The sequence below is a fragment of the Lissotriton vulgaris genome, chromosome 10, assembly GCF_964263255.1.
Source record: "Lissotriton vulgaris chromosome 10, aLisVul1.2, whole genome shotgun sequence".
In the NCBI taxonomy this organism is placed as follows: Eukaryota; Metazoa; Chordata; class Amphibia; order Caudata; family Salamandridae; genus Lissotriton; species Lissotriton vulgaris.
Genome location: NC_141698.1, coordinates 660809896 through 660837448, shown reverse-complemented (window position 1 = coordinate 660837448; position 27553 = coordinate 660809896). Strand labels below are relative to the sequence as shown.

Sequence of the window (27553 nt, the reverse complement as noted above, 5' to 3'; positions counted from 1 at the left end):
GGATACTCTGTGTTCTTGTACCTCCAGCCCCCTTTCAAATGGGGAGCCCAATTTCTTCAATGTTGAAGAGTGCTTTCCCATTACACCTACTACTTGGCCTGCAGTCATAATTTCAGAGCGTTACCTAGTGCGGAATTCCTAATGCCTCCTTGTTCTGTGTAATTGTCACCCATGACGATTGGTCAAATGGTGCCCTGACATCTTAAAGCTACAGCAGGATGTCATCTGACATGAAGGCCAGCAATAGGATACATTTATCAGGTTATTGAAATGGGTAGCAGGGTAGCCTGGACTGCCAGCAGAAAGGCAAAGATGGCGAGACGAGCAAAAGAAGGGCATTATTTGAGACTTAATTATTTGTTTGAAGGTGTCGGTGATCACAGTATTCTCGGGTTCTCTATAGGTTAACTGATAGGGATTTGCAGGAATGAAGATGTCCAAATCTGTGGTTCACAGTTTTTCTCATTACCACTAACTGTAGCATAAACCTTCCTCCATAAACTTATCAGATCCCTTAATGGTCATTGGTGTACTCTAACCTAACAGAATTGCAATGAGCAGGGTACGCTGTCACTTGGATAGCAATGAGATATTTTTATCTACATTCTAATATAGATGCTAAAGTTGTATAAAGAGTGGTAGCAACGGAGGCTTAGGATGGAAAGGTATGCTAGGTTGAAAATAAAATAGAGGTTTGAATTCTTTTTGAGCTATGTATTTTCACCATGTTACAGGCGTCATAGTACTGATTGATAACCATTTACCAAAAACTGATTGTTGTTGTGGTGCATTAGTTTGGTAATATTCAAGTTCTGTTAATAGACTAACAGTGGACTTTTCCATTTGCAGACTATATTGAATGACCAGCAGAGGGAGTGTTGCAGAAGAAAATTTCTCAGAGTTGCTGAGAGAAAAAAAAAATAACTTCAGCAGCCCTCTGCTTCATTTAACAATTTACATGGTGAGTCAAACTCTAAATTTATCATTTTGCTGGTCCTTAAAAAAGGTGCATAGCATGTGACGGCTCTCTGCTCCTTTTAGTTGCGTCTTCCGCATGAAAATTATTTATCAAGACTGAAGCCACATAGATGGCGCTAAGGGCATCATGATAGCTATTCCAAGATGTTTACTGTCTACAAGGCTGACAATCATACTTTCATTACTTTTGCTAGTAATAGGTCATCGGATTAAATGAATGTCTTTGAGGCTGGAATGAGGTGTCCTATATTAGAGCAATTGACTTTCTCTCACATGGGGAGAAGCTATTTTAACCTTCCTCCCTTCACACTGAAAGTGGGACTCTTATACTCAAGAAGGGTTGCTCTTTAGGATACTCTGTGTTCTTGTACCTCCAGCCCCCTTTCAAATGGGGAGCCCAGTGTCTTCAATGTTGAAGAGTGCTTTCCCATTACACCTCCTACTTGGCCTGCAGTCATAATTTCAGAGCGTTACCTAGTGCGGAATTCCTAATGCCTCCTTGTTCTGTGTAATTGTCACCCATGACGATTGGTCAAATGGTGCCCTGACATCATAAAGCTACAGCAGGATGTCATCTGACATGAGGGCCAGCAATAGGATACATTTATCAGGTTATTGAAATGGGTAGCAGGGTAGCCTGGGCTGCCAGCAGAAAGGCAAAGATGGCGAGACGAGCAAAAGAAGGGCATTATTTGAGACTTATTTTTTTGTTTGAAGGTGTCGGTGATCACAGTATTCTCAGGTTCCCTATAGGTTAACTGATAGGGATTTGCAGGAATGAAGATGTCCAAATCTGTGGTTCATAGTTTTTCTCATTACCACTAACTGTAGCATAAACCTTCCTCCATAAACTTATCAGATCCCTTAATGGTCATTGGTGTACTCTAACCTAACAGAATTGCAATGAGCAGGGTATGCTGTCACTTGGATAGCAATAAATATTTTTATCTACATTCTAATATAGATGCTAAAGTTGTATAAAGAGTGGTAGCAACGGAGGCTTAGGATGGAAAGGTATGCTAGGTTGAAAATAAAATAGAGGTTTGAATTTTTTGAGCTATGTATTTTCACCATGTTACAGACGTCATAGTACTGATTGATAACCATTTACCGAAAACTGATTGTTGTTGTGGTGCATTAGTTTGGTAATATTCAAGTTCTGTTAATAGACTAACAGTGGACTTTTCCATTTGCAGACTATATTGAATGACCAGCAGAGGGAGTGTTGCAGAAGAAAATTTCTCAGAGTTGCTGAGAGAAAAAAAAATAACTTCAGCAGCCCTCTGCTTCATTTAACAATTTACATGGTGAGTCAAACTCTAAATTTATCATTTTGCTGGTCCATAAAAAAGGTGCATAGCATGTGACGGCTCTCTGCTCCTTTTAGTTGCGTCTTCCGCATGAAAATTATTTATCAAGACTGAAGCCACATAGATGGCGCTAAGGGCATCATGATAGCTATTCCAAGATGTTTACTGTCTACAAGGCTGACAATCATACTTTCATTACTTTTGCTAGTAATAGGTCATCGGATTAAATGAATGTCTTTGAGGCTGGAATGAGGTGTCCTATATTAGAGCAATTGACTTTCTCTCACATGGGGAGAAGCTATTTTAACCTTCCACCCTTCACACTGAAAGTGGGACTCTTATACTCAAGAAGGGTTTCTCTTTAGGATACTCTGTGTTCTTGTACCTCCAGCCCCCTTTCAAATGGGGAGCCCAGTGTCTTCAATGTTGAAGAGTGCTTTCCCATTACACCTCCTACTTGGCCTGCAGTCATAATTTCAGAGCGTTACCTAGTGCGGAATTCCTAATGCCTCCTTGTTCTGTGTAATTGTCACCCATGACGATTGGTCAAATGGTGCCCTGACATCTTAAAGCTACAGCAGGATGTCATCTGACATGAAGGCCAACAATAGGATACATTTATCAGGTTATTGAAATGGGTAGCAGGGTAGCCTGGACTGCCAGCAGAAAGGCAAAGATGGCGAGACGAGCAAAAGAAGGGCATTATTTGAGACTTAATTATTTGTTGGAAGGTGTCGGTGATCACAGTATTCTCAGGTTCTCTATAGGTTAACTGATAGGGATTTGCAGGAATGAAGATGTCCAAATCTGTGGTTCATAGTTTTTCTCATTACCACTAACTGTAGCATAAACCTTCCTCTATAAACTTATCAGATCCCTTAATGGTCATTGGTGTACTCTAACCTAACAGAATTGCAATGAGCAGGGTATGCTGTCACTTGGATAGCAATTCGATATTTTTATCTACATTCTAATATAGATGCTAAAGTTGTATAAAGAGTGGTAGCAACGGAGGCTTAGGATGGAAAGGTATGCTAGGTTGAAAATAAAATAGAGATTTGAATTCTTTTTGAGCTATGTATTTTCACCATGTTACAGGCGTCATAGTACTGATTGATAACCATTTACCAAAAACTGATTGTTTTTGTGGTGCATTAGTTTGGTAATATTCAAGTTCTGTTAATAGACTAACAGTGGACTTTTCCATTTGCAGACTATATTGAATGACCAGCAGAGGGAGTGTTGCAGAAGAAAATTTCTCAGAGTTGCTGAGAGAAAAAAAAAAAACTTCAGCAGCCCTCTGCTTCATTTAACAATTTACATGGTGAGTCAAACTCTAAATTTATCATTTTGCTGGTCCTTAAAAAAGGTGCATAGCATGTGACGGCTCTCTGCTTCTTTTAGTGGCGTCTTCCGCATGAAAATTATTTATCAAGACTGAAGCCATATAGATGGCGCTAAGGGCATCATGATAGCTATTCAAAGACGTTTACTGTCTACAAGGCTGACAATCATACTTTCATTACTTTTGCTAGTAATAGGTCATCGGATTAAATGAATGTCTTTGAGGCTGGAATGAGGTGCCCTATATTAGAGCAATTGACTTTCTCTCACATGGGGAGAAGCTATTTTAACCTTCCACCCTTCACACTGAAAGTGGGACTCTTATACTCAAGAAGGGTTGCTCTTTAGGATACTCTGTGTTCTTGTACCTCCAGCCCCCCTTCGAATGGGGAGCCCAGTGTCTTCAATGTTGAAGAGTGCTTTCCCATTACACCTCCTACTTGGCCTGCAGTCATAATTTCAGAGCGTTACCTAGTGCGGAATTCCTAATGCCTCCTTGTTCTGTGTAATTGTCACCCATGACGATTGGTCAAATGGTGCCCTGACATCATAAAGCTACAGCAGGATGTCATCTGACATGAGGGCCAGCAATAGGATACATTTATCAGGTTATTGAAATGGGTAGCAGGGTAGCCTAGACTGCCAGCAGAAAGGCAAAGATGGCGAGACGAGCAAAAGAAGGGCATTATTTGAGACTTAATTATTTGTTGGAAGGTGTCGGTGATCACAGTATTCTCAGGTTCTCTATAGGTTAACTGATAGGGATTTGCAGGAATGAAGATGTCCAAATCTGTGGTTCATAGTTTTTCTCATTACCACTAACTGTAGCATAAACCTTCCTCCATAAACTTATCAGATCCCTTAATGGTCATTGGTGTACTCTAACCTAACAGAATTGCAATGAGCAGGGTATGCTGTCACTTGGATAGCAATAAATATTTTTATCTACATTCTAATATAGATGCTAAAGTTGTATAAAGAGTGGTAGCAACGGAGGCTTAGGATGGAAAGGTATGCTAGGTTGAAAATAAAATAGAGGTTTGAATTCTTTTTGAGCTATGTATTTTCACCATGTTACAGACGTCATAGTACTGATTGATAACCATTTACCGAAAACTGATTGTTGTTGTGGTGCATTAGTTTGGTAATATTCAAGTTCTGTTAATAGACTAACAGTGGACTTTTCCATTTGCAGACTATATTGAATGACCAGCAGAGGGAGTGTTGCAGAAGAAAATTTCTCAGAGTTGCTGAGAAAAATAAAAAATAACTTCAGCAGCCCTCTGCTTCATTTAACAATGTACATGGTGAGTCAAACTCTAAATTTATCATTTTGCTGGTCCTTAAAAAAAGTGCATAGCATGTGACGGCTCTCTGCTCCTTTTAGTGGCGTCTTCCGCATGAAAATTATTTATCAACGCTGAAGCCATATAGATGGCGCTAAGGGCATCATGATAGCTATTTCAAAGACGTTTACTGTCTACAAGGCTGACAATCATACTTTCATTACTTTTGCTAGTAATAGGTCATCGGATTAAATGAATGTCTTTGAGTCTGGAATGAGGTGCCCTATATTAGAGCAATTGACTTTCTCTCACATGGGGAGAAGCTATTTTAACCTTCCTCCCTTCACACTGAAAGTGGGACTCTTATACTCAAGAAGGGTTGCTCTTTAGGATACTCTGTGTTCTTGTACCTCCAGCCCCCTTTCAAATGGGGAGCCCAGTGTCTTCAATGTTGAAGAGTGTTTTCCCATTACACCTCCTACTTGGCCTGCAGTCATAATTTCAGAGCGTTACCTAGTGCGGAATTCCTAATGCCTCCTTGTTCTGTGTAATTGTCACCCATGACGATTGGTCAAATGGTGCCCTGACATCTTAAAGCTACAGCAGGATGTCATCTGACATGAAGGCCAGCAATAGGATACATTTATCAGGTTATTGAAATGGGTAGCAGGGTAGCCTGGACTGCCAGCAGAAAGGCAAAGATGGCGAGACGAGCAAAAGAAGGGCATTATTTGAGACTTAATTATTTGTTTGAAGGTGTCGGTGATCACAGTATTCTCGGGTTCTCTATAGGTTAACTGATAGGGATTTGCAGGAATGAAGATGTCCAAATCTGTGGTTCATAGTTTTTCTCATTACCACTAACTGTAGCATAAACCTTCCTCCATAAACTTATCAGATCCCTTAATGGTCATTGGTGTACTCTAACCTAACAGAATTGCAATGAGCAGGGTATGCTGTCACTTGGATAGCAATAAATATTTTTATCTACATTCTAATATAGATGCTAAAGTTGTATAAAGAGTGGTAGCAACGGAGGCTTAGGATGGAAAGGTATGCTAGGTTGAAAATAAAATAGAGATTTGAATTCTTTTTGAGCTATGTATTTTCACCATGTTACAGACGTCATAGTACTGATTGATAACCATTTACCGAAAACTGATTGTTGTTGTGGTGCATTAGTTTGGTAATATTCAAGTTCTGTTAATAGACTAACAGTGGACTTTTCCATTTGCAGACTATATTGAATGACCAGCAGAGGGAGTGTTGCAGAAGATAATTTCTCAGAGTTGCTGAGAAAAATAAAAAATAACTTCAGCAGCCCTCTGCTTCATTTAACAATGTACATGGTGAGTCAAACTCTAAATTTATCATTTTGCTGGTCCTTAAAAAAAGTGCATAGCATGTGACAGCTCTCTGCTCCTTTTAGTGGCGTCTTCCGCATGAAAATTATTTATCAACGCTGAAGCCATATAGATGGCGCTAAGGGCATCATGATAGCTATTTCAAAGACGTTTACTGTCTACAAGGCTGACAATCATACTTTCATTACTTTTGCTAGTAATAGGTCCTCGGATTAAATGAATGTCTTTGAGTCTGGATTGAGGTGTCCTATATTAGAGCAATTGACTTTCTCTCACATGGGGAGAAGCTATTTTAACCTTCCTCCCTTCACACTGAAAGTGGGACTCTTATACTCAAGAAGGGTTGCTCTTTAGGATACTCTGTGTTCTTGTACCTCCAGCCCCCTTTCAAATGGGGAGCCCAATTTCTTCAATGTTGAAGAGTGCTTTCCCATTACACCTCCTACTTGGCCTGCAGTCATAATTTCAGAGCGATACCTAGTGCGGAATTCCTAATGCCTCCTTGTTCTGTGTAATTGTCACCCATGACGATTGGTCAAATGGTGCCCTGACATCTTAAAGCTACAGCAGGATGTCATCTGACATGAAGGCCAGCAATAGGATACATTTATCAGGTTATTGAAATGGGTAGCAGGGTAGCCTGGACTGCCATCAGAAAGGCAAAGATGGCGAGACGAGCAAAAGAAGGGCATTATTTGAGACTTAATTATTTGTTTGAAGGTGTCGGTGATCACAGTATTCTCGGGTTCTCTATAGGTTAACTGATAGGGATTTGCAGGAATGAAGATGTCCAAATCTGTGGTTCATAGTTTTTCTCATTACCACTAACTGTAGCATAAACCTTCCTCCATAAACTTATCAGATCCCTTAATGGTCATTGGTGTACTCTAACCTAACAGAATTGCAATGAGCAGGGTACGCTGTCACTTGGATAGCAATGAGATATTTTTATCTACATTCTAATATAGATGCTAAAGTTGTATAAAGAGTGGTAGCAACAGAGGCTTAGGATGGAAAGGTATGCTAGGTTGAAAATAAAATAGAGGTTTGAATACTTTTTGAGCTATGTATTTTCACCATGTTACAGACGTCATAGTACTGATTGATAACAATTTACCAAAAACTGATTGTTGTTGTGGTGCATTAGTTTGGTAATATTCAAGTTCTGTTAATAGACTAACAGTGGACTTTTCCATTTGCAGACTATATTGAATGACCAGCAGAGGGAGTGTTGCAGAAGAAAATTTCTCAGAGTTGCTGAGAGAAAAAAAAAAACTTCAGCAGCCCTCTGCTTCATTTAACAATTTACATGGTGAGTCAAACTCTAAATTTATCATTTTGCTGGTCCTTAAAAAAGGTGCATAGCATGTGACGGCTCTCTGCTTCTTTTAGTGGCGTCTTCCGCATGAAAATTATTTATCAAGACTGAAGCCATATAGATGGCGCTAAGGGCATCATGATAGCTATTCAAAGACGTTTACTGTCTACAAGGCTGACAATCATACTTTCATTACTTTTGCTAGTAATAGGTCATCGGATTAAATGAATGTCTTTGAGGCTGGAATGAGGTGCCCTATATTAGAGCAATTGACTTTCTCTCACATGGGGAGAAGCTATTTTAACCTTCCTCCTTTCACACTGAAAGTGGGACTCTTATTCTCAAGAAGGGTTGCTCTTTAGGATACTCTGTGTTCTTGTACCTCCAGCCCCCCTTCGAATGGGGAGCCCAGTGTCTTCAATGTTGAAGAGTCCTTTCCCATTACACCTCCTACTTGGCCTGCAGTCATAATTTCAGAGCGTTACCTAGTGCTGAAATCCTAATGCCTCCTTGTTCTGTGTAATTGTCACCCATGACGATTGGTCAAATGGTGCCCTGACATCATAAAGCTACAGCAGGATGTCATCTGACATGAGGGCCAGCAATAGGACACATTTATCAGGTTATTGAAATGGGTAGCAGGGTAGCCTGGGCTGCCAGCAGAAAGGCAAAGATGGCGAGACGAGCAAAAGAAGGGCATTATTTGAGACTTATTTTTTTGTTTGAAGGTGTTGGTGATCACAGTATTCTCAGGTTCCCTATAGGGTAACTGATAGGGATTTGCAGGAATGAAGATGTCCAAATCTGTGGTTCATAGTTTTTCTCATTACCACTAACTGTAGCATAAACCTTCCTCCATAAACTTATCAGATCCCTTAATGGTCATTGGTGTACTCTAACCTAACAGAATTGCAATGAGCAGGGTACGCTGTCACTTGGATAGCAATGAGATATTTTTATCTACATTCTAATATAGATGCTAAAGTTGTATAAAGAGTGGTAGCAACGAAGGCTTAGGATGGAAAGGTATGCTAGGTTGAAAATAAAATGGAGATTTGAATTCTTTTTGAGCTATGTATTTTCACCATGTTACAGACGTCATAGTACTGATTGATAACCATTTACCAAAAACTGATTGTTGTTGTGGTGCATTAGTTTGGTAATATTCAAGTTCTGTTAATAGACTAACAGTGGACTTTTCCATTTGCAGACTATATTGAATGACCAGCAGAGGGAGTGTTGCAGAAGAAAATTTCTCAGAGTTGCTGAGAGAAAAAAAAAAACTTCAGCAGCCCTCTGCTTCATTTAACAATTTACATGGTGAGTCAAACTCTAAATTTATCATTTTGCTGGTCCTTAAAAAAGGTGCATAGCATGTGACGGCTCTCTGCTTCTTTTAGTGGCGTCTTCCGCATGAAAATTATTTATCAAGACTGAAGCCATATAGATGGCGCTAAGGGCATCATGATAGCTATTCAAAGACGTTTACTGTCTACAAGGCTGACAATCATACTTTCATTACTTTTGCTAGTAATAGGTCATCGGATTAAATGAATGTCTTTGAGGCTGGAATGAGGTGTCCTATATTAGAGCAATTGACTTTCTCTCACATGGGGAGAAGCTATTTTAACCTTCCACCCTTCACACTGAAAGTGGGACTCTTATACTCAAGAAGGGTTGCTCTTTAGGATACTCTGTGTTCTTGTACCTCCAGCCCCCTTTCAAATGGGGAGCCCAGTGTCTTCAATGTTGAAGAGTGCTTTCCCATTACACCTCCTACTTGGCCTGCAGTCATAATTTCAGAGCGTTACCTAGTGCGGAATTCCTAATGCCTCCTTGTTCTGTGTAATTGTCACCCATGACGATTGGTCAAATGGTGCCCTGACATCATAAAGCTACAGCAGGATGTCATCTGACATGAGGGCCAGCAATAGGATACATTTATCAGGTTATTGAAATGGGTAGCAGGGTAGCCTGGACTGCCAGCAGAAAGGCAAAGATGGCGAGACGAGCAAAAGAAGGGCATTATTTGAGACTTAATTATTTGTTGGAAGGTGTCGGTGATCACAGTATTCTCAGGTTCTCTATAGGTTAACTGATAGGGATTTGCAGGAATGAAGATGTCCAAATCTGTGGTTCATAGTTTTTCTCATTACCACTAACTGTAGCATAAACCTTCCTCTATAAACTTATCAGATCCCTTAATGGTCATTGGTGTACTCTAACCTAACAGAATTGCAATGAGCAGGGTACGCTGTCACTTGGATAGCAATGAGATATTTTTATCTACATTCTAATATAGATGCTAAAGTTGTATAAAGAGTGGTAGCAACGAAGGCTTAGGATGGAAAGGTATGCTAGGTTGAAAATAAAATGGAGATTTGAATTCTTTTTGAGCTATGTATTTTCACCATGTTACAGACGTCATAGTACTGATTGATAACCATTTACCAAAAACTGATTGTTGTTGTGGTGCATTAGTTTGGTAATATTCAAGTTCTGTTAATAGACTAACAGTGGACTTTTCCATTTGCAGACTATATTGAATGACCAGCAGAGGGAGTGTTGCAGAAGAAAATTTCTCAGAGTTGCTGAGAGAAAAAAAAATAACTTCAGCAGCCCTCTGCTTCATTTAACAATGTACATGGTGAGTCAAACTCTAAATTTATCATTTTGCTGGTCCTTAAAAAAAGTGCATAGCATGTGACGGCTCTCTGCTCCTTTTAGTGGCGTCTTCCGCATGAAAATTATTTATCAACGCTGAAGCCATATAGATGGCGCTAAGGGCATCATGATAGCTATTTCAAAGACGTTTACTGTCTACAAGGCTGACGATCATACTTTCATTACTTTTGCTAGTAATAGGTCATCGGATTAAATGAATGTCTTTGAGTCTGGAATGAGGTGCCCTATATTAGAGCAATTGACTTTCTCTCACATGGGGAGAAGCTATTTTAACCTTCCTCCCTTCACACTGAAAGTGGGACTCTTATACTCAAGAAGGGTTGCTCTTTAGGATACTCTGTGTTCTTGTACCTAAAGCCCCCTTTCAAATGGGGAGCCCAATTTCTTCAATGTTGAAGTGTCCTTTCCCATTACACCTCCTACTTGGCCTGCAGTCATAATTTCAGAGCGATACCTAGTGCGGAATTCCTAATGCCTCCTTGTTCTGTGTAATTGTCACCCATGACGATTGGTCAAATGGTGCCCTGACATCTTAAAGCTACAGCAGGATGTCATCTGACATGAAGGCCAGCAATAGGATACATTTATCAGGTTATTGAAATGGGTAGCAGGGTAGCCTGGACTGCCATCAGAAAGGCAAAGATGGCGAGACGAGCAAAAGAAGGGCATTATTTGAGACTTAATTATTTGTTTGAAGGTGTCGGTGATCACAGTATTCTCGGGTTCTCTATAGGTTAACTGATAGGGATTTGCAGGAATGAAGATGTCCAAATCTGTGGTTCATAGTTTTTCTCATTACCACTAACTGTAGCATAAACCTTCCTCCATAAACTTATCAGATCCCTTAATGGTCATTGGTGTACTCTAACCTAACAGAATTGCAATGAGCAGGGTACGCTGTCACTTGGATAGCAATGAGATATTTTTATCTACATTCTAATATAGATGCTAAAGTTGTATAAAGAGTGGTAGCAACAGAGGCTTAGGATGGAAAGGTATGCTAGGTTGAAAATAAAATAGAGGTTTGAATTCTTTTTGAGCTATGTATTTTCACCATGTTACAGACGTCATAGTACTGATTGATAACCATTTACCGAAAACTGATTGTTGTTGTGGTGCATTAGTTTGGTAATATTCAAGTTCTGTTAATAGACTAACAGTGGACTTTTCCATTTGCAGACTATATTGAATGACCAGCAGAGGGAGTGTTGCTGAAGAAAATTTCTCAGAGTTGCTGAGAAAAATAAAAAATAACTTCAGCAGCCCTCTGCTTCATTTAACAATGTACATGGTGAGTCAAACTCTAAATTTATCATTTTGCTGGTCCTTAAAAAAAGTGCATAGCATGTGACGGCTCTCTGCTCCTTTTAGTGGCGTCTTCCGCATGAAAATTATTTATCAACGCTGAAGCCATATAGATGGCGCTAAGGGCATCATGATAGCTATTTCAAAGACGTTTACTGTCTACAAGGCTGACAATCATACTTTCATTACTTTTGCTAGTAATAGGTCATCGGATTAAATGAATGTCTTTGAGTCTGGAATGAGGTGCCCTATATTAGAGCAATTGACTTTCTCTCACATGGGGAGAAGCTATTTTAACCTTCCACCCTTCACACTGAAAGTGGGACTCTTATACTCAAGAAGGGTTGCTCTTTAGGATACTCTGTGTTCTTGTACCTCCAGCCCCCTTTCAAATGGGGAGCCCAGTGTCTTCAATGTTGAAGAGTGCTTTCCCATTACACCTCCTACTTGGCCTGCAGTCATAATTTCAGAGCGTTACCTAGTGCGGAATTCCTAATGCCTCCTTGTTCTGTGTAATTGTCACCCATGACGATTGGTCAAATGGTGCCCTGACATCATAAAGCTACAGCAGGATGTCATCTGACATGAGGGCCAGCAATAGGATACATTTATCAGGTTATTGAAATGGGTAGCAGGGTAGCCTGGACTGCCAGCAGAAAGGCAAAGATGGCGAGACGAGCAAAAGAAGGGCATTATTTGAGACTTAATTATTTGTTGGAAGGTGTCGGTGATCACAGTAATCTCAGGTTCTCTATAGGTTAACTGATAGGGATTTGCAGGAATGAAGATGTCCAAATCTGTGGTTCATAGTTTTTCTCATTACCACTAACTGTAGCATAAACCTTCCTCTATAAACTTATCAGATCCCTTAATGGTCATTGGTGTACTCTAACCTAACAGAATTGCAATGAGCAGGGTACGCTGTCACTTGGATAGCAATGAGATATTTTTATCTACATTCTAATATAGATGCTAAAGTTGTATAAAGAGTGGTAGCAACGAAGGCTTAGGATGGGAAAGGTATGCTAGGTTGAAAATAAAATGGAGATTTGAATTCTTTTTGAGCTATGTATTTTCCCCATGTTACAGACGTCATAGTACTGATTGATAACCATTTACCAAAAACTGATTGTTGTTGTGGTGCATTAGTTTGGTAATATTCAAGTTCTGTTAATAGACTAACAGTGGACTTTTCCATTTGCAGACTATATTGAATGACCAGCAGAGGGAGTGTTGCAGAAGAAAATTTCTCAGAGTTGCTGAGAGAAAAAAAAAAAACTTCAGCAGCCCTCTGCTTCATTTAACAATTTACATGGTGAGTCAAACTCTAAATTTATCATTTTGCTGGTCCTTAAAAAAGGTGCATAGCATGTGACGGCTCTCTGCTTCTTTTAGTGGCGTCTTCCGCATGAAAATTATTTATCAAGACTGAAGCCATATAGATGGCGCTAAGGGCATCATGATAGCTATTCAAAGACGTTTACTGTCTACAAGGCTGACAATCATACTTTCATTACTTTTGCTAGTAATAGGTCATCGGATTAAATGAATGTCTTTGAGGCTGGAATGAGGTGCCCTATATTAGAGCAATTGACTTTCTCTCACATGGGGAGAAGCTATTTTAACCTTCCTCCTTTCACACTGAAAGTGGGACTCTTATTCTCAAGAAGGGTTGCTCTTTAGGATACTCTGTGTTCTTGTACCTCCAGCCCCCTTTCAAATGGGGAGCCCAATTTCTTCAATGTTGAAGAGTCCTTTCCCATTACACCTCCTACTTGGCCTGCAGTCATAATTTCAGAGCGTTACCTAGTGCTGAAATCCTAATGCCTCCTTGTTCTGTGTAATTGTCACCCATGACGATTGGTCAAATGGTGCCCTGACATCATAAAGCTACAGCAGGATGTCATCTGACATGAGGGCCAGCAATAGGATACATTTATCAGGTTATTGAAATGGGTAGCAGGGTAGCCTGGGCTGCCAGCAGAAAGGCAAAGATGGCGAGACGAGCAAAAGAAGGGCATTATTTGAGACTTATTTTTTTGTTTGAAGGTGTCGGTGATCACAGTATTCTCAGGTTCCCTATAGGGTAACTGATAGGGATTTGCAGGAATGAAGATGTCCAAATCTGTGGTTCATAGTTTTTCTCATTACCACTAACTGTAGCATAAACCTTCCTCCATAAACTTATCAGATCCCTTAATGGTCATTGGTGTACTCTAACCTAACAGAATTGCAATGAGCAGGGTACGCTGTCACTTGGATAGCAATAAATATTTTTATCTACATTCTAATATAGATGCTAAAGTTGTATAAAGAGTGGTAGCAACGGAGGCTTAGGATGGAAAGGTATGCTAGGTTGAAAATAAAATAGAGATTTGAATTCTTTTTGAGCTATGTATTTTCACCATGTTACAGACATCATAGTACTGATTGATAACCATTTACCAAAACTGATTGTTGTTGTGGTGCATTAGTTTGGTAATATTCAAGTTCTGTTAATAGACTAACAGTGGACTTTTCCATTTGCAGACTATATTGAATGACCAGCAGAGGGAGTGTTGCAGAAGAAAATTTCTCAGAGTTGCTGAGAGAAAAAAAAAATAACTTCAGCAGCCCTCTGCTTCATTTAACAATTTACATGGTGAGTCAAACTCTAAATTTATCATTTTGCTGGTCCTTAAAAAAAAGTGCATAGCATGTGACGGCTCTCTGCTCCTTTTAGTGGCGTCTTCCGCATGAAAATTATTTATCAAGACTGAAGCCATATAGATGGCGCTAAGGGCATCATGATAGCTATTCCAAGACGTTTACGGTCTACAAGGCTGACAATCATACTTTCATTACTTTTGCTAGTAATAGGTCATCGGATTAAATGAATGTCTTTGAGGCTGGAATGAGGTGTCCTATATTAGAGCAATTGACTTTCTCTCACATGGGGAGAAGCTATTTTAACCTTCCACCCTTCACACTGAAAGTGGGACTCTTATACTCAAGAAGGGTTGCTCTTTAGGATACTCTGTGTTCTTGTACCTCCAGCCCCCTTTCAAATGGGGAGCCCAGTGTCTTCAATGTTGAAGAGTGCTTTCCCATTACACCTCCTACTTGGCCTGCAGTCATAGTTTCAGAGCGTTACCTAGTGCGGAATTCCTAATGCCTCCTTGTTCTGTGTAATTGTCACCCATGACGATTGGTCAAATGGTGCCCTGACATCATAAAGCTACAGCAGGATGTCATCTGACATGAGGGCCAGCAATAGGATACATTTATCAGGTTATTGAAATGGGTAGCAGGGTAGCCTGGACTGCCAGCAGAAAGGCAAAGATGGCGAGACGAGCAAAAGAAGGGCATTATTTGAGACTTAATTATTGGTTGGAAGGTGTCGGTGATCACAGTATTCTCAGGTTCTCTATAGGTTAACTGATAGGGATTTGCAGGAATGAAGATGTCCAAATCTGTGGTTCATAGTTTTTCTCATTACCACTAACTGTAGCATAAACCTTCCTCTATAAACTTATCAGATCCCTTAATGGTCATTGGTGTACTCTAACCTAACAGAATTGCAATGAGCAGGGTACGCTGTCACTTGGATAGCAATGAGATATTTTTATCTACATTCTAATATAGATGCTAAAGTTGTATAAAGAGTGGTAGCAACGAAGGCTTAGGATGGAAAGGTATGCTAGGTTGAAAATAAAATGGAGATTTGAATTCTTTTTGAGCTATGTATTTTCACCATGTTACAGACGTCATAGTACTGATTGATAACCATTTACCAAAAACTGATTGTTGTTGTGGTGCATTAGTTTGGTAATATTCAAGTTCTGTTAATAGACTAACAGTGGACTTTTCCATTTGCAGACTATATTGAATGACCAGTAGAGGGAGTGTTGCAGAAGAAAATTTCTCAGAGTTGCTGAGAGAAAAAAAAAAAACTTCAGCAGCCCTCTGCTTCATTTAACAATTTACATGGTGAGTCAAACACTAAATTTATCATTTTGCTGGTCCTTAAAAAAGGTGCATAGCATGTGACGGCTCTCTGCTTCTTTTAGTGGCGTCTTCCGCATGAAAATTATTTATCAAGACTGAAGCAATATAGATGGCGCTAAGGGCATCATGATAGCTATTCAAAGACGTTTACTGTCTACAAGGCTGACAATCATACTTTCATTACTTTTGCTAGTAATAGGTCATCGGATTAAATGAATGTCTTTGAGGCTGGAATGAGGTGCCCTATATTAGAGCAATTGACTTTCTCTCACATGGGGAGAAGCTATTTTAACCTTCCTCCTTTCACACTGAAAGTGGGACTCTTATACTCAAGAAGGGTTGCTCTTTAGGATACTCTGTGTTCTTGTATCTAAAGCCCCCTTTCAAATGGGGAGCCCAATTTCTTCAATGTTGAAGTGTCCTTTCCCATTACACCTCCTACTTGGCCTGCAGTCATAATTTCAGAGCGATACCTAGTGCGGAATTCCTAATGCCTCCTTGTTCTGTGTAATTGTCACCCATGACGATTGGTCAAATGGTGCCCTGACATCTTAAAGCTACAGCAGGATGTCATCTGACATGAAGGCCAGCAATAGGATACATTTATCAGGTTATTGAAATGGGTAGCAGGGTAGCCTGGACTGCCAGCAGAAAGGCAAAGATGGCGAGGCGAGCAAAAGAAGGGCATTATTTGAGACTTAATTATTTGTTGGAAGGTGTCGGTGATCACAGTATTCTCAGGTTCTCTATAGGTTAACTGATAGGGATTTTCAGGAATGAAGATGTCCAAATCTGTGGTTCATAGTTTTTCTCATTACCACTAACTGTAGCATAAACCTTCCTCTATAAACTTATCAGATCCCTTAATGGTCATTGGTGTACTCTAACCTAACAGAATTGCAATGAGCAGGGTACGCTGTCACTTGGATAGCAATGAGATATTTTTATCTACATTCTAATATAGATGCTAAAGTTGTATAAAGAGTGGTAGCAACGAAGGCTTAGGATGGAAAGGTATGCTAGGTTGAAAATAAAATGGAGATTTGAATTCTTTTTGAGCTATGTATTTTCACCATGTTACAGACGTCATGGTACTGATTGATAACCATTTACCAAAAACTGATTGTTGTTGTGGTGCATTAGTTTGGTAATATTCAAGTTCTGTTAAGACTAACAGTGGACTTTTCCATTTGCAGACTATATTGAATGACCAGCAGAGGGAGTGTTGCAGAAGAACATTTCTCAAAGTTGCTGAGAGAAAAAAAAAATAACTTCAGCAGCCCTCTGTTTCATTTAACAATTTACATGGTGAGTCAAACTCTAAATATATCATTTTGCTGGTCCTTAAAAAAGGTGCATAGCATGTGACGGCTCTCTGCTCCTTTTAGTGGCGTCTTCCGCATGAAAATTATTTATCAAGACTGAAGCCATATAGATGGCGCTAAGGGCATCATGATAGCTATTCCAAGACGTTTACTGTCTACAAGGCTGACAATCATACTTTCATTACTTTTGCTAGTAATAGGTCATCGGATTAAATGAATGTCTTTGAGGCTGGAATGAGGTGTCCTATATTAGAGCAATTGACTTTCTCTCACATGGGGAGAAGCTATTTTAACCTTCCACCCTTCACACTGAAAGTGGGACTCTTATACACAAGAAGGGTTGCTCTTTAGGATACTCTGTGTTCTTGTACCTCCAGCCCCCTTTCAAATGGGGAGCCCAGTGTCTTCAATGTTGAAGAGTGCTTTCCCATTACACCTCCTACTTGGCCTGCAGTCATAATTTCAGAGCGTTACCTAGTGCGGAATTCCTAATGCCTCCTTGTTCTGTGTAATTGTCACCCATGACGATTGGTCAAATGGTGCCCTGACATCATAAAGCTACAGCAGGATGTCATCTGACATGAGGGCCAGCAATAGGATACATTTATCAGGTTATTGAAATGGGTAGCAGGGTAGCCTGGACTGCCAGCAGAAAGGCAAAGATGGCGAGACGAGCAAAAGAAGGGCATTATTTGAGACTTAATTATTTGTTGGAAGGTGTCGGTGATCACAGTATTCTCAGGTTCTCTATAGGTTAACTGATAGGGATTTGCAGGAATGAAGATGTCCAAATCTGTGGTTCATAGTTTTTCTCATTACCACTAACTGTAGCATAAACCTTCCTCCATAAACTTATCAGATCCCTTAATGGTCATTGGTGTACTCTAACCTAACAGAATTACAATGAGCAGGGTATGCTGTCACTTGGATAGCAATAAATATTTTTATCTACATTCTAATATAGATGCTAAAGTTGTATAAAGAGTGGTAGCAACGGAGGCTTAGGATGGAAAGGTATGCTAGGTTGAAAATAAAATAGAGGTTTGAATTCTTTTTGAGCTATGTATTTTCACCATGTTAGACGTCATAGTACTGATTGATAACCATTTACCGAAAACTGATTGTTGTTGTGGTGCATTAGTTTGGTAATATTCAAGTTCTGTTAATAGACTAACAGTGGACTTTTCCATTTGCAGACTATATTGAATGACCAGCAGAGGGAGTGTTGCAGAAGAAAATTTCTCAGAGTTGCTGAGAAAAATAAAAAATAACTTCAGCAGCCCTCTGCTTCATTTAACAATGTACATGGTGAGTCAAACTCTAAATTTATCATTTTGCTGGTCCTTAAAAAAAGTGCATAGCATGTGACGGCTCTCTGCTCCTTTTAGTGGCGTCTTCCGCATGAAAATTATTTATCAAGACTGAAGCCATATAGATGGCGCTAAGGGCATCATGATAGCTATTCAAAGACGTTTACTGTCTACAAGGCTGACAATCATACTTTCATTACTTTTGCTAGTAATAGGTCATCGGATTAAATGAATGTCTTTGAGTCTGGAATGAGGTGCCCTATATTAGAGCAATTGACTTTCTCTCACATGGGGAGAAGCTATTTTAACCTTCCTCCCTTCACACTGAAAGTGGGACTCTTATACTCAAGAAGGGTTGCTCTTTAGGATACTCTGTGTTCTTGTACCTCCAGCCCCCTTTCAAATGGGGAGCCCAATTTCTTCAATGTTGAAGAGTGCTTTCCCATTACACCTCCTACTTGGCCTGCAGTCATAATTTCAGAGCGTTACCTAGTGCGGAATTCCTAATGCCTCCTTGTTCTGTGTAATTGTCACCCATGACGATTGGTCAAATGGTGCCCTGACATCTTAAAGCTACAGCAGGATGTCATCTGACATGAAGGCCAGCAATAGGATACATTTATCAGGTTATTGAAATGGGTAGCAGGGTAGCCTGGACTGCCAGCAGAAAGGCAAAGATGGCGAGACGAGCAAAAGAAGGGCATTATTTGAGACTTAATTATTTGTTTGAAGGTGTCGGTGATCACAGTATTCTCGGGTTCTCTATAGGTTAACTGATAGGGATTTGCAGGAATGAAGATGTCCAAATCTGTGGTTCATAGTTTTTCTCATTACCACTAACTGTAGCATAAACCTTCCTCCATAAACTTATCAGATCCCTTAATGGTCATTGGTGTACTCTAACCTAACAGAATTGCAATGAGCAGGGTACACTGTCACTTGGATAGCAATGAGATATTTTTATCTACATTCTAATATAGATGCTAAAGTTGTATAAAGAGTGGTAGCAACGGAGGCTTAGGATGGAAAGGTATGCTAGGTTGAAAATAAAATAGAGATTTGAATTCTTTTTGAGCTATGTATTTTCACCATGTTACAGACGTCATAGTACTGATTGATAACCATTTACCAAAAACTGATTGTTGTTGTGGTGCATTAGTTTGGTAATATTCAAGTTCTGTTAATAGACTAACAGTGGACTTTTCCATTTGCAGACTATATTGAATGACCAGCAGAGGGAGTGTTGCAGAAGAAAATTTCTCAGAGTTGCTGAGAGAAAAAAAAAAACTTCAGCAGCCCTCTGCTTCATTTAACAATTTACATGGTGAGTCAAACTCTAAATTTATCATTTTGCTGGTCCTTAAAGGTGCATAGCATGTGACGGCTCTCTGCTCCTTTCAGTGGCGTCTTCCGCATGAAAATTATTTATCAAGACTGAAGCCATATAGATGGCGCTAAGGGCATCATGATAGCTATTCAAAGACGTTTACTGTCTACAAGGCTGACAATCATACTTTCATTACTTTTGCTAGTAATAGGTCATCGGATTAAATGAATGTCTTTGAGGCTGGAATGAGGTGCCCTATATTAGAGCAATTGACTTTCTCTCACATGGGGAGAAGCTATTTTAACCTTCCTCCTTTCACACTGAAAGTGGGACTCTTATTCTCAAGAAGGGTTGCTCTTTAGGATACTCTGTGTTCTTGTACCTCCAGCCCCCTTTCAAATGGGGAGCCCAATTTCTTCAATGTTGAAGAGTGCTTTCCCATTACACCTCATACTTGGCCTGCAGTCATCATTTCAGAGCGTTACCTAGTGCGGAATTCCTAATACCTCCTTGTTCTGTGTAATTGTCACCCATGACGATTGGTCAAATGGTGCCCTGACATCATAAAGCTACAGCAGGATGTCATCTGACATGAGGGCCAGCAATAGGATACATTTATCAGGTTATTGAAATGGGTAGCAGGGTAGCCTGGGCTGCCAGCAGAAAGGCAAAGATGGCGAGACGAGCAAAAGAAGGGCATTATTTGAGACTTATTTTTTTGTTTGAAGGTGTAGGTGATCACAGTATTCTCAGGTTCCCTATAGGGTAACTGATAGGGATTTGCAGGAATGAAGATGTCCAAATCTGTGGTTCATAGTTTTTCTCATTACCACTAACTGTAGCATAAACCTTCCTCCATAAACTTATCAGATCCCTTAATGGTCATTGGTGTACTCTAACCTAACAGAATTGCAATGAGCAGGGTACACTGTCACTTGGATAGCAATGAGATATTTTTATCTACATTCTAATATAGATGCTAAAGTTGTATAAAGAGTGGTAGCAACGGAGGCTTAGGATGGAAAGGTATGCTAGGTTGAAAATAAAATAGAGATTTGAATTCTTTTTGAGCTATGTATTTTCACCATGTTACAGACGTCATAGTACTGATTGATAACCATTTACCAAAAACTGATTGTTGTTGTGGTGCATTAGTTTGGTAATATTCAAGTTCTGTTAATAGACTAACAGTGGACTTTTCCATTTGCAGACTATATTGAATGACCAGCAGAGGGAGTGTTGCAGAAGAAAATTTCTCAGAGTTGCTGAGAAAAATAAAAAATAACTTCAGCAGCCCTCTGCTTCATTTAACAATGTACATGGTGAGTCAAACTCTAAATTTATCATTTTGCTGGTCCTTAAAAAAGGTGCATAGCATGTGACGGCTCTCTGCTCCTTTTAGTTGCGTCTTCCGCATGAAAATTATTTATCAAGACTGAAGCCATATAGATGGCGCTAAGGGCATCATGATAGCTATTCCAAGATGTTTACTGTCTACAAGGCTGACAATCATACTTTCATTACTTTTGCTAGTAATAGGTCATCGGAATAAATGAATGTCTTTGAGGCTGGAATGAGGTGTCCTATATTAGAGCAATTGACTTTCTCTCACATGGGGAGAAGCTATTTTAACCTTCCACCCTTCACACTGAAAGTGGGACTCTTATACTCAAGAAGGGTTGCTCTTTAGGATACTCTGTGTTCTTGTACCTCCAGCCCCCTTTCAAATGGGGAGCCCAGTGTCTTCAATGTTGAAGAGTGCTTTCCCATTACACCTCCTACTTGGCCTGCAGTCATAATTTCAGAGCGTTACCTAGTGCGGAATTCCTAATGCCTCCTTGTTCTGTGTAATTGTCACCCATGACGATTGGTCAAATGGTGCCCTGACATCATAAAGCTACAGCAGGATGTCATCTGACATGAGGGCCAGCAATAGGATACATTTATCAGGTTATTGAAATGGGTAGCAGGGTAGCCTGGACTGCCAGCAGAAAGGCAAAGATGGCGAGACGAGCAAAAGAAGGGCATTATTTGAGACTTAATTATTTGTTGGAAGGTGTCGGTGATCACAGTATTCTCAGGTTCTCTATAGGTTAACTGATAGGGATTTGCAGGAATGAAGATGTCCAAATCTGTGGTTCATAGTTTTTCTCATTACCACTAACTGTAGCATAAACCTTCCTCTATAAACTTATCGGATCCCTTAATGGTCATTGGTGTCATCTAACCTAACAGAATTGCAATGAGCAGGGTACGCTGTCACTTGGATAGCAATGAGATATTTTTATCTACATTCTAATATAGATGCTAAAGTTGTATAAAGAGTGGTAGCAACGAAGGCTTAGGATGGAAAGGTATGCTAGGTTGAAAATAAAATGGAGATTTGAATTCTTTTTGAGCTATGTAATTTCACCATGTTACAGACGTCATAGTACAGATTGATAACCATTTACCAAAAACTGATTGTTGTTGTGGTGCATTAGTTTGGTAATATTCAAGTTCTGTTAATAGACTAACAGTGGACTTTTCCATTTGCAGACTATATTGAATGACCAGCAGAGGGAATGTTGCCGAAGAACATTTCTCAGAGTTGCTGAGAGAAAAAAAAAATAACTTCAGCAGCCCTCTGTTTCATTTAACAATTTACATGGTGAGTCAAACTCTAAATATATCATTTTGCTGGTCCTTAAAAAAGGTGCATAGCATGTGACGGCTCTCTGCTCCTTTTAGTGGCGTCTTCCGCATGAAAATTATTTATCAAGACTGAAGCCATATAGATGGCGCTAAGGGCATCATGATAGCTATTCCAAGACGTTTACTGTCTACAAGGCTGACAATCATACTTTCATTACTTTTGCTAGTAATAGGTCATCGGATTAAATGAATGTCTTTGAGGCTGGAAGGAGGTGCCCTATATTAGAGCAATTGACTTTCTCTCACATGGGGAGAAGCTATTTTAACCTTCCTCCTTTCACACTGAAAGTGGGACTCTTATACTCAAGAAGGGTTGCTCTTTAGGATACTCTTTGTTCTTGTACTTAAAGCCCCCTTTCAAATGGGGAGCCCAATTTCTTCAATGTTGAAGTGTCCTTTCCCATTACACCTCCTACTTGGCCTGCAGTCATAATTTCAGAGAGATACCTAGTGCGGAATTCCTAATGCCTCCTTGTTCTATGTAATTGTCACCCATGACGATTGGTCAAATGGTGCCCTGACATCTTAAAGCTACAGTAGGATGTCATCTGACATGAAGGCCAGCAATAGGATACATTTATCAGGTTATTGAAATGGGTAGCAGGGTAGCCTGGACTGCCTTCAGAAAGGCAAAGATGGCGAGACGAGCAAAAGAAGGGCATTATTTGAGACTTATTTTTTTGTTTGAAGGTGTCGGTGATCACAGTATTCTCAGGTTCCCTATAGGGTAACTGATAGGGATTTGCAGGAATGAAGATGTCCAAATCTGTGGTTCATAGTTTTTCTCATTACCACGAACTGTAGCATGAACCTTCCTCCATAAACTTATCAGATCCCTTAATGGCCATTGGTGTACTCTAACCTAACAGAATTGCAATGAGCAGGGTACGCTGTCACTTGGATAGCAATGAGATATTTTTATCTACATTCTAATATAGATGCTAAAGTTGTATAAAGAGTGGTAGCAACGAAGGCTTAGGATGGAAAGGTATGCTAGGTTGAAAATAAAATGGAGATTTGAATTCTTTTTGAGCTATGTATTTTCACCATGTTACAGACGTCATAGTACTGATTGATAACCATTTACCAAAAACTGATTGTTGTTGTGGTGCATTAGTTTGGTAATATTCAAGTTCTGTTAATAGACTAACAGTGGACTTTTCCATTTGCAGACTATATTGAATGACCAGCAGAGGGAGTGTTGCAGAAGAAAATTTCTCAGAGTTGCTGAGAGAAAAAAAAAAAACTTCAGCAGCCCTCTGCTTCATTTAACAATTTACATGGTGAGTCAAACTCTAAATTTATCATTTTGCTGGTCCTTAAAAAAGGTGCATAGCATGTGACGGCTCTCTGCTTCTTTTAGTGGCGTCTTCCGCATGAAAATTATTTATCAAGACTGAAGCCATATAGATGGCGCTAAGGGCATCATGATAGCTATTCAAAGACGTTTACTGTCTACAAGGCTGACAATCATACTTTCATTACTTTTGCTAGTAATAGGTCATCGGATTAAATGAATGTCTTTGAGGCTGGAATGAGGTGCCCTATATTAGAGCAATTGACTTTCTCTCACATGGGGAGAAGCTATTTTAACCTTCCACCCTTCACACTGAAAGTGGGACTCTTATACTCAAGAAGGGTTGCTCTTTAGGATACTCTGTGTTCTTGTACCTCCAGCCCCCTTTCAAATGGGGAGCCCAGTGTCTTCAATGTTGAAGAGTGCTTTCCCATTACACCTCCTACTTGGCCTGCAGTCATAATTTCAGAGCGTTACCTAGTGCGGAATTCCTAATGCCTCCTTGTTCTGTGTAATTGTCACCCATGACGATTGGTCAAATGGTGCCCTGACATCATAAAGCTACAGCAGGATGTCATCTGACATGAGGGCCAGCAATAGGATACATTTATCAGGTTATTGAAATGGGTAGCAGGGTAGCCTGGGCTGCCAGCAGAAAGGCAAAGATGGCGAGACGAGCAAAAGAAGGGCATTATTTGAGACTTATTTTTTTGTTTGAAGGTGTCGGTGATCACAGTATTCTCAGGTTCCCTATAGGGTAACTGATAGGGATTTGCAGGAATGAAGATGTCCAAATCTGTGGTTCATAGTTTTTCTCATTACCACTAACTGTAGCATAAACCTTCCTCCATAAACTTATCAGATCCCTTAATGGTCATTGGTGTACTCTAACCTAACAGAATTGCAATGAGCAGGGTACACTGTCACTTGGATAGCAATGAGATATTTTTATCTACATTCTAATATAGATGCTAAAGTTGTATAAAGAGTGGTAGCAACGGAGGCTTAGGATGGAAAGGTATGCTAGGTTGAAAATAAAATAGAGATTTGAATTCTTTTTGAGCTATGTATTTTCACCATGTTACAGACGTCATAGTACTGATTGATAACCATTTACCAAAAACTGATTGTTGTTGTGGTGCATTAGTTTGGTAATATTCAAGTTCTGTTAATAGACTAACAGTGGACTTTTCCATTTGCAGACTATATTGAATGACCAGCAGAGGGAGTGTTGCAGAAGAAAATTTCTCAGAGTTGCTGAGAGAAAAAAAAAATAACTTCAGCAGCCCTCTGCTTCATTTAACAATTTACATGGTGAGTCAAACTCTAAATTTATCATTTTGCTGGTCCTTAAAAAAAAGTGCATAGCATGTGACGGCTCTCTGCTCCTTTTAGTGGCGTCTTCCGCATGAAAATTATTTATCAAGACTGAAGCCATATAGATGGCGCTAAGGGCATCATGATAGCTATTCCAAGACGTTTACGGTCTACAAGGCTGACAATCATACTTTCATTACTTTTGCTAGTAATAGGTCATCGGATTAAATGAATGTCTTTGAGGCTGGAATGAGGTGTCCTATATTAGAGCAATTGACTTTCTCTCACATGGGGAGAAGCTATTTTAACCTTCCACCCTTCACACTGAAAGTGGGACTCTTATACTCAAGAAGGGTTGCTCTTTAGGATACTCTGTGTTCTTGTACCTCCAGCCCCCTTTCAAATGGGGAGCCCAGTGTCTTCAATGTTGAAGAGTGCTTTCCCATTACACCTCCTACTTGGCCTGCAGTCATAGTTTCAGAGCGTTACCTAGTGCGGAATTCCTAATGCCTCCTTGTTCTGTGTAATTGTCACCCATGACGATTGGTCAAATGGTGCCCTGACATCATAAAGCTACAGCAGGATGTCATCTGACATGAGGGCCAGCAATAGGATACATTTATCAGGTTATTGAAATGGGTAGCAGGGTAGCCTGGACTGCCAGCAGAAAGGCAAAGATGGCGAGACGAGCAAAAGAAGGGCATTATTTGAGACTTAATTATTTGTTGGAAGGTGTCGGTGATCACAGTATTCTCAGGTTCTCTATAGGTTAACTGATAGGGATTTGCAGGAATGAAGATGTCCAAATCTGTGGTTCATAGTTTTTCTCATTACCACTAACTGTAGCATAAACCTTCCTCTATAAACTTATCAGATCCCTTAATGGTCATTGGTGTACTCTAACCTAACAGAATTGCAATGAGCAGGGTACGCTGTCACTTGGATAGCAATGAGATATTTTTATCTACATTCTAATATAGATGCTAAAGTTGTATAAAGAGTGGTAGCAACGAAGGCTTAGGATGGAAAGGTATGCTAGGTTGAAAATAAAATGGAGATTTGAATTCTTTTTGAGCGATGTATTTTCACCATGTTACAGACGTCATAGTACTGATTGATAACCATTTACCAAAAACTGATTGTTGTTGTGGTGCATTAGTTTGGTAATATTCAAGTTCTGTTAATAGACTAACAGTGGACTTTTCCATTTGCAGACTATATTGAATGACCAGTAGAGGGAGTGTTGCAGAAGAAAATTTCTCAGAGTTGCTGAGAGAAAAAAAAAAAACTTCAGCAGCCCTCTGCTTCATTTAACAATTTACATGGTGAGTCAAACACTAAATTTATCATTTTGCTGGTCCTTAAAAAAGGTGCATAGCATGTGACGGCTCTCTGCTTCTTTTAGTGGCGTCTTCCGCATGAAAATTATTTATCAAGACTGAAGCAATATAGATGGCGCTAAGGGCATCATGATAGCTATTCAAAGACGTTTACTGTCTACAAGGCTGACAATCATACTTTCATTACTTTTGCTAGTAATAGGTCATCGGATTAAATGAATGTCTTTGAGGCTGGAATGAGGTGTCCTATATTAGAGCAATTGACTTTCTCTCACATGGGGAGAAGCTATTTTAACCTTCCACCCTTCACACTGAAAGTGGGACTCTTATACACAAGAAGGGTTGCTCTTTAGGATACTCTGTGTTCTTGTACCTCCAGCCCCCTTTCAAATGGGGAGCCCAGTGTCTTCAATGTTGAAGAGTGCTTTCCCATTACACCTCCTACTTGGCCTGCAGTCATAATTTCAGAGCGTTACCTAGTGCGGAATTCCTAATGCCTCCTTGTTCTGTGTAATTGTCACCCATGACGATTGGTCAAATGGTGCCCTGACATCATAAAGCTACAGCAGGATGTCATCTGACATGAGGGCCAGCAATAGGATACATTTATCAGGTTATTGAAATGGGTAGCAGGGTAGCCTGGACTGCCAGCAGAAAGGCAAAGATGGCGAGACGAGCAAAAGAAGGGCATTATTTGAGACTTAATTATTTGTTGGAAGGTGTCGGTGATCACAGTATTCTCAGGTTCTCTATAGGTTAACTGATAGGGATTTGCAGGAATGAAGATGTCCAAATCTGTGGTTCATAGTTTTTCTCATTACCACTAACTGTAGCATAAACCTTCCTCCATAAACTTATCAGATCCCTTAATGGTCATTGGTGTACTCTAACCTAACAGAATTACAATGAGCAGGGTATGCTGTCACTTGGATAGCAATAAATATTTTTATATACATTCTAATATAGATGCTAAAGTTGTATAAAGAGTGGTAGCAACGGAGGCTTAGGATGGAAAGGTATGCTAGGTTGAAAATAAAATAGAGGTTTGAATTCTTTTTGAGCTATGTATTTTCACCATGTTAGACGTCATAGTACTGATTGATAACCATTTACCGAAAACTGATTGTTGTTGTGGTGCATTAGTTTGGTAATATTCAAGTTCTGTTAATAGACTAACAGTGGACTTTTCCATTTGCAGACTATATTGAATGACCAGCAGAGGGAGTGTTGCAGAAGAAAATTTCTCAGAGTTGCTGAGAAAAATAAAAAATAACTTCAGCAGCCCTCTGCTTCATTTAACAATTTACATGGTGAGTCAAACTCTAAATTTATCATTTTGCTGGTCCTTAAAAAAGGTGCATAGCAT

At 39.7% G+C, this 27553-nt stretch overlaps 1 protein-coding gene across 1 annotated transcript; it reads left to right on the top strand.

Annotated features, from left to right (window-relative positions):
• The first annotated feature begins 849 nt into the window (after positions 1-849).
• LOC147688651 (uncharacterized) lies at positions 850-14231 on the top strand. The gene is made up of 10 exons (XM_086939955.1): positions 850-961; positions 2175-2285; positions 3502-3612; positions 4828-4939; positions 6156-6267; positions 7485-7594; positions 8811-8920; positions 10137-10247; positions 12795-12905; positions 14120-14231. Exons 1-4 carry the CDS (start codon positions 860-862, stop codon positions 4900-4902), a joined length of 399 nt encoding a protein of 132 aa, XP_086796081.1. The 5' UTR covers positions 850-859; the 3' UTR covers positions 4903-4939; positions 6156-6267; positions 7485-7594; positions 8811-8920; positions 10137-10247; positions 12795-12905; positions 14120-14231.
• The last annotated feature ends 13322 nt before the right edge of the window (positions 14232-27553 follow it).

Coding starts and splice junctions, on each gene's coding strand:
- LOC147688651 (XM_086939955.1), top strand. CDS start 860: ATGACCAGCAGAGGGAGTGTTGCAGAAGAAAATTTCTCAGAGTTGCTG. Junction 2,286..3,501: donor TTCATTTAACAATTTACATG/GTGAGTCAAACT, acceptor TTCCATTTGCAG/ACTATATTGAATGACCAGCA. Junction 3,613..4,827: donor TTCATTTAACAATTTACATG/GTGAGTCAAACT, acceptor TTCCATTTGCAG/ACTATATTGAATGACCAGCA.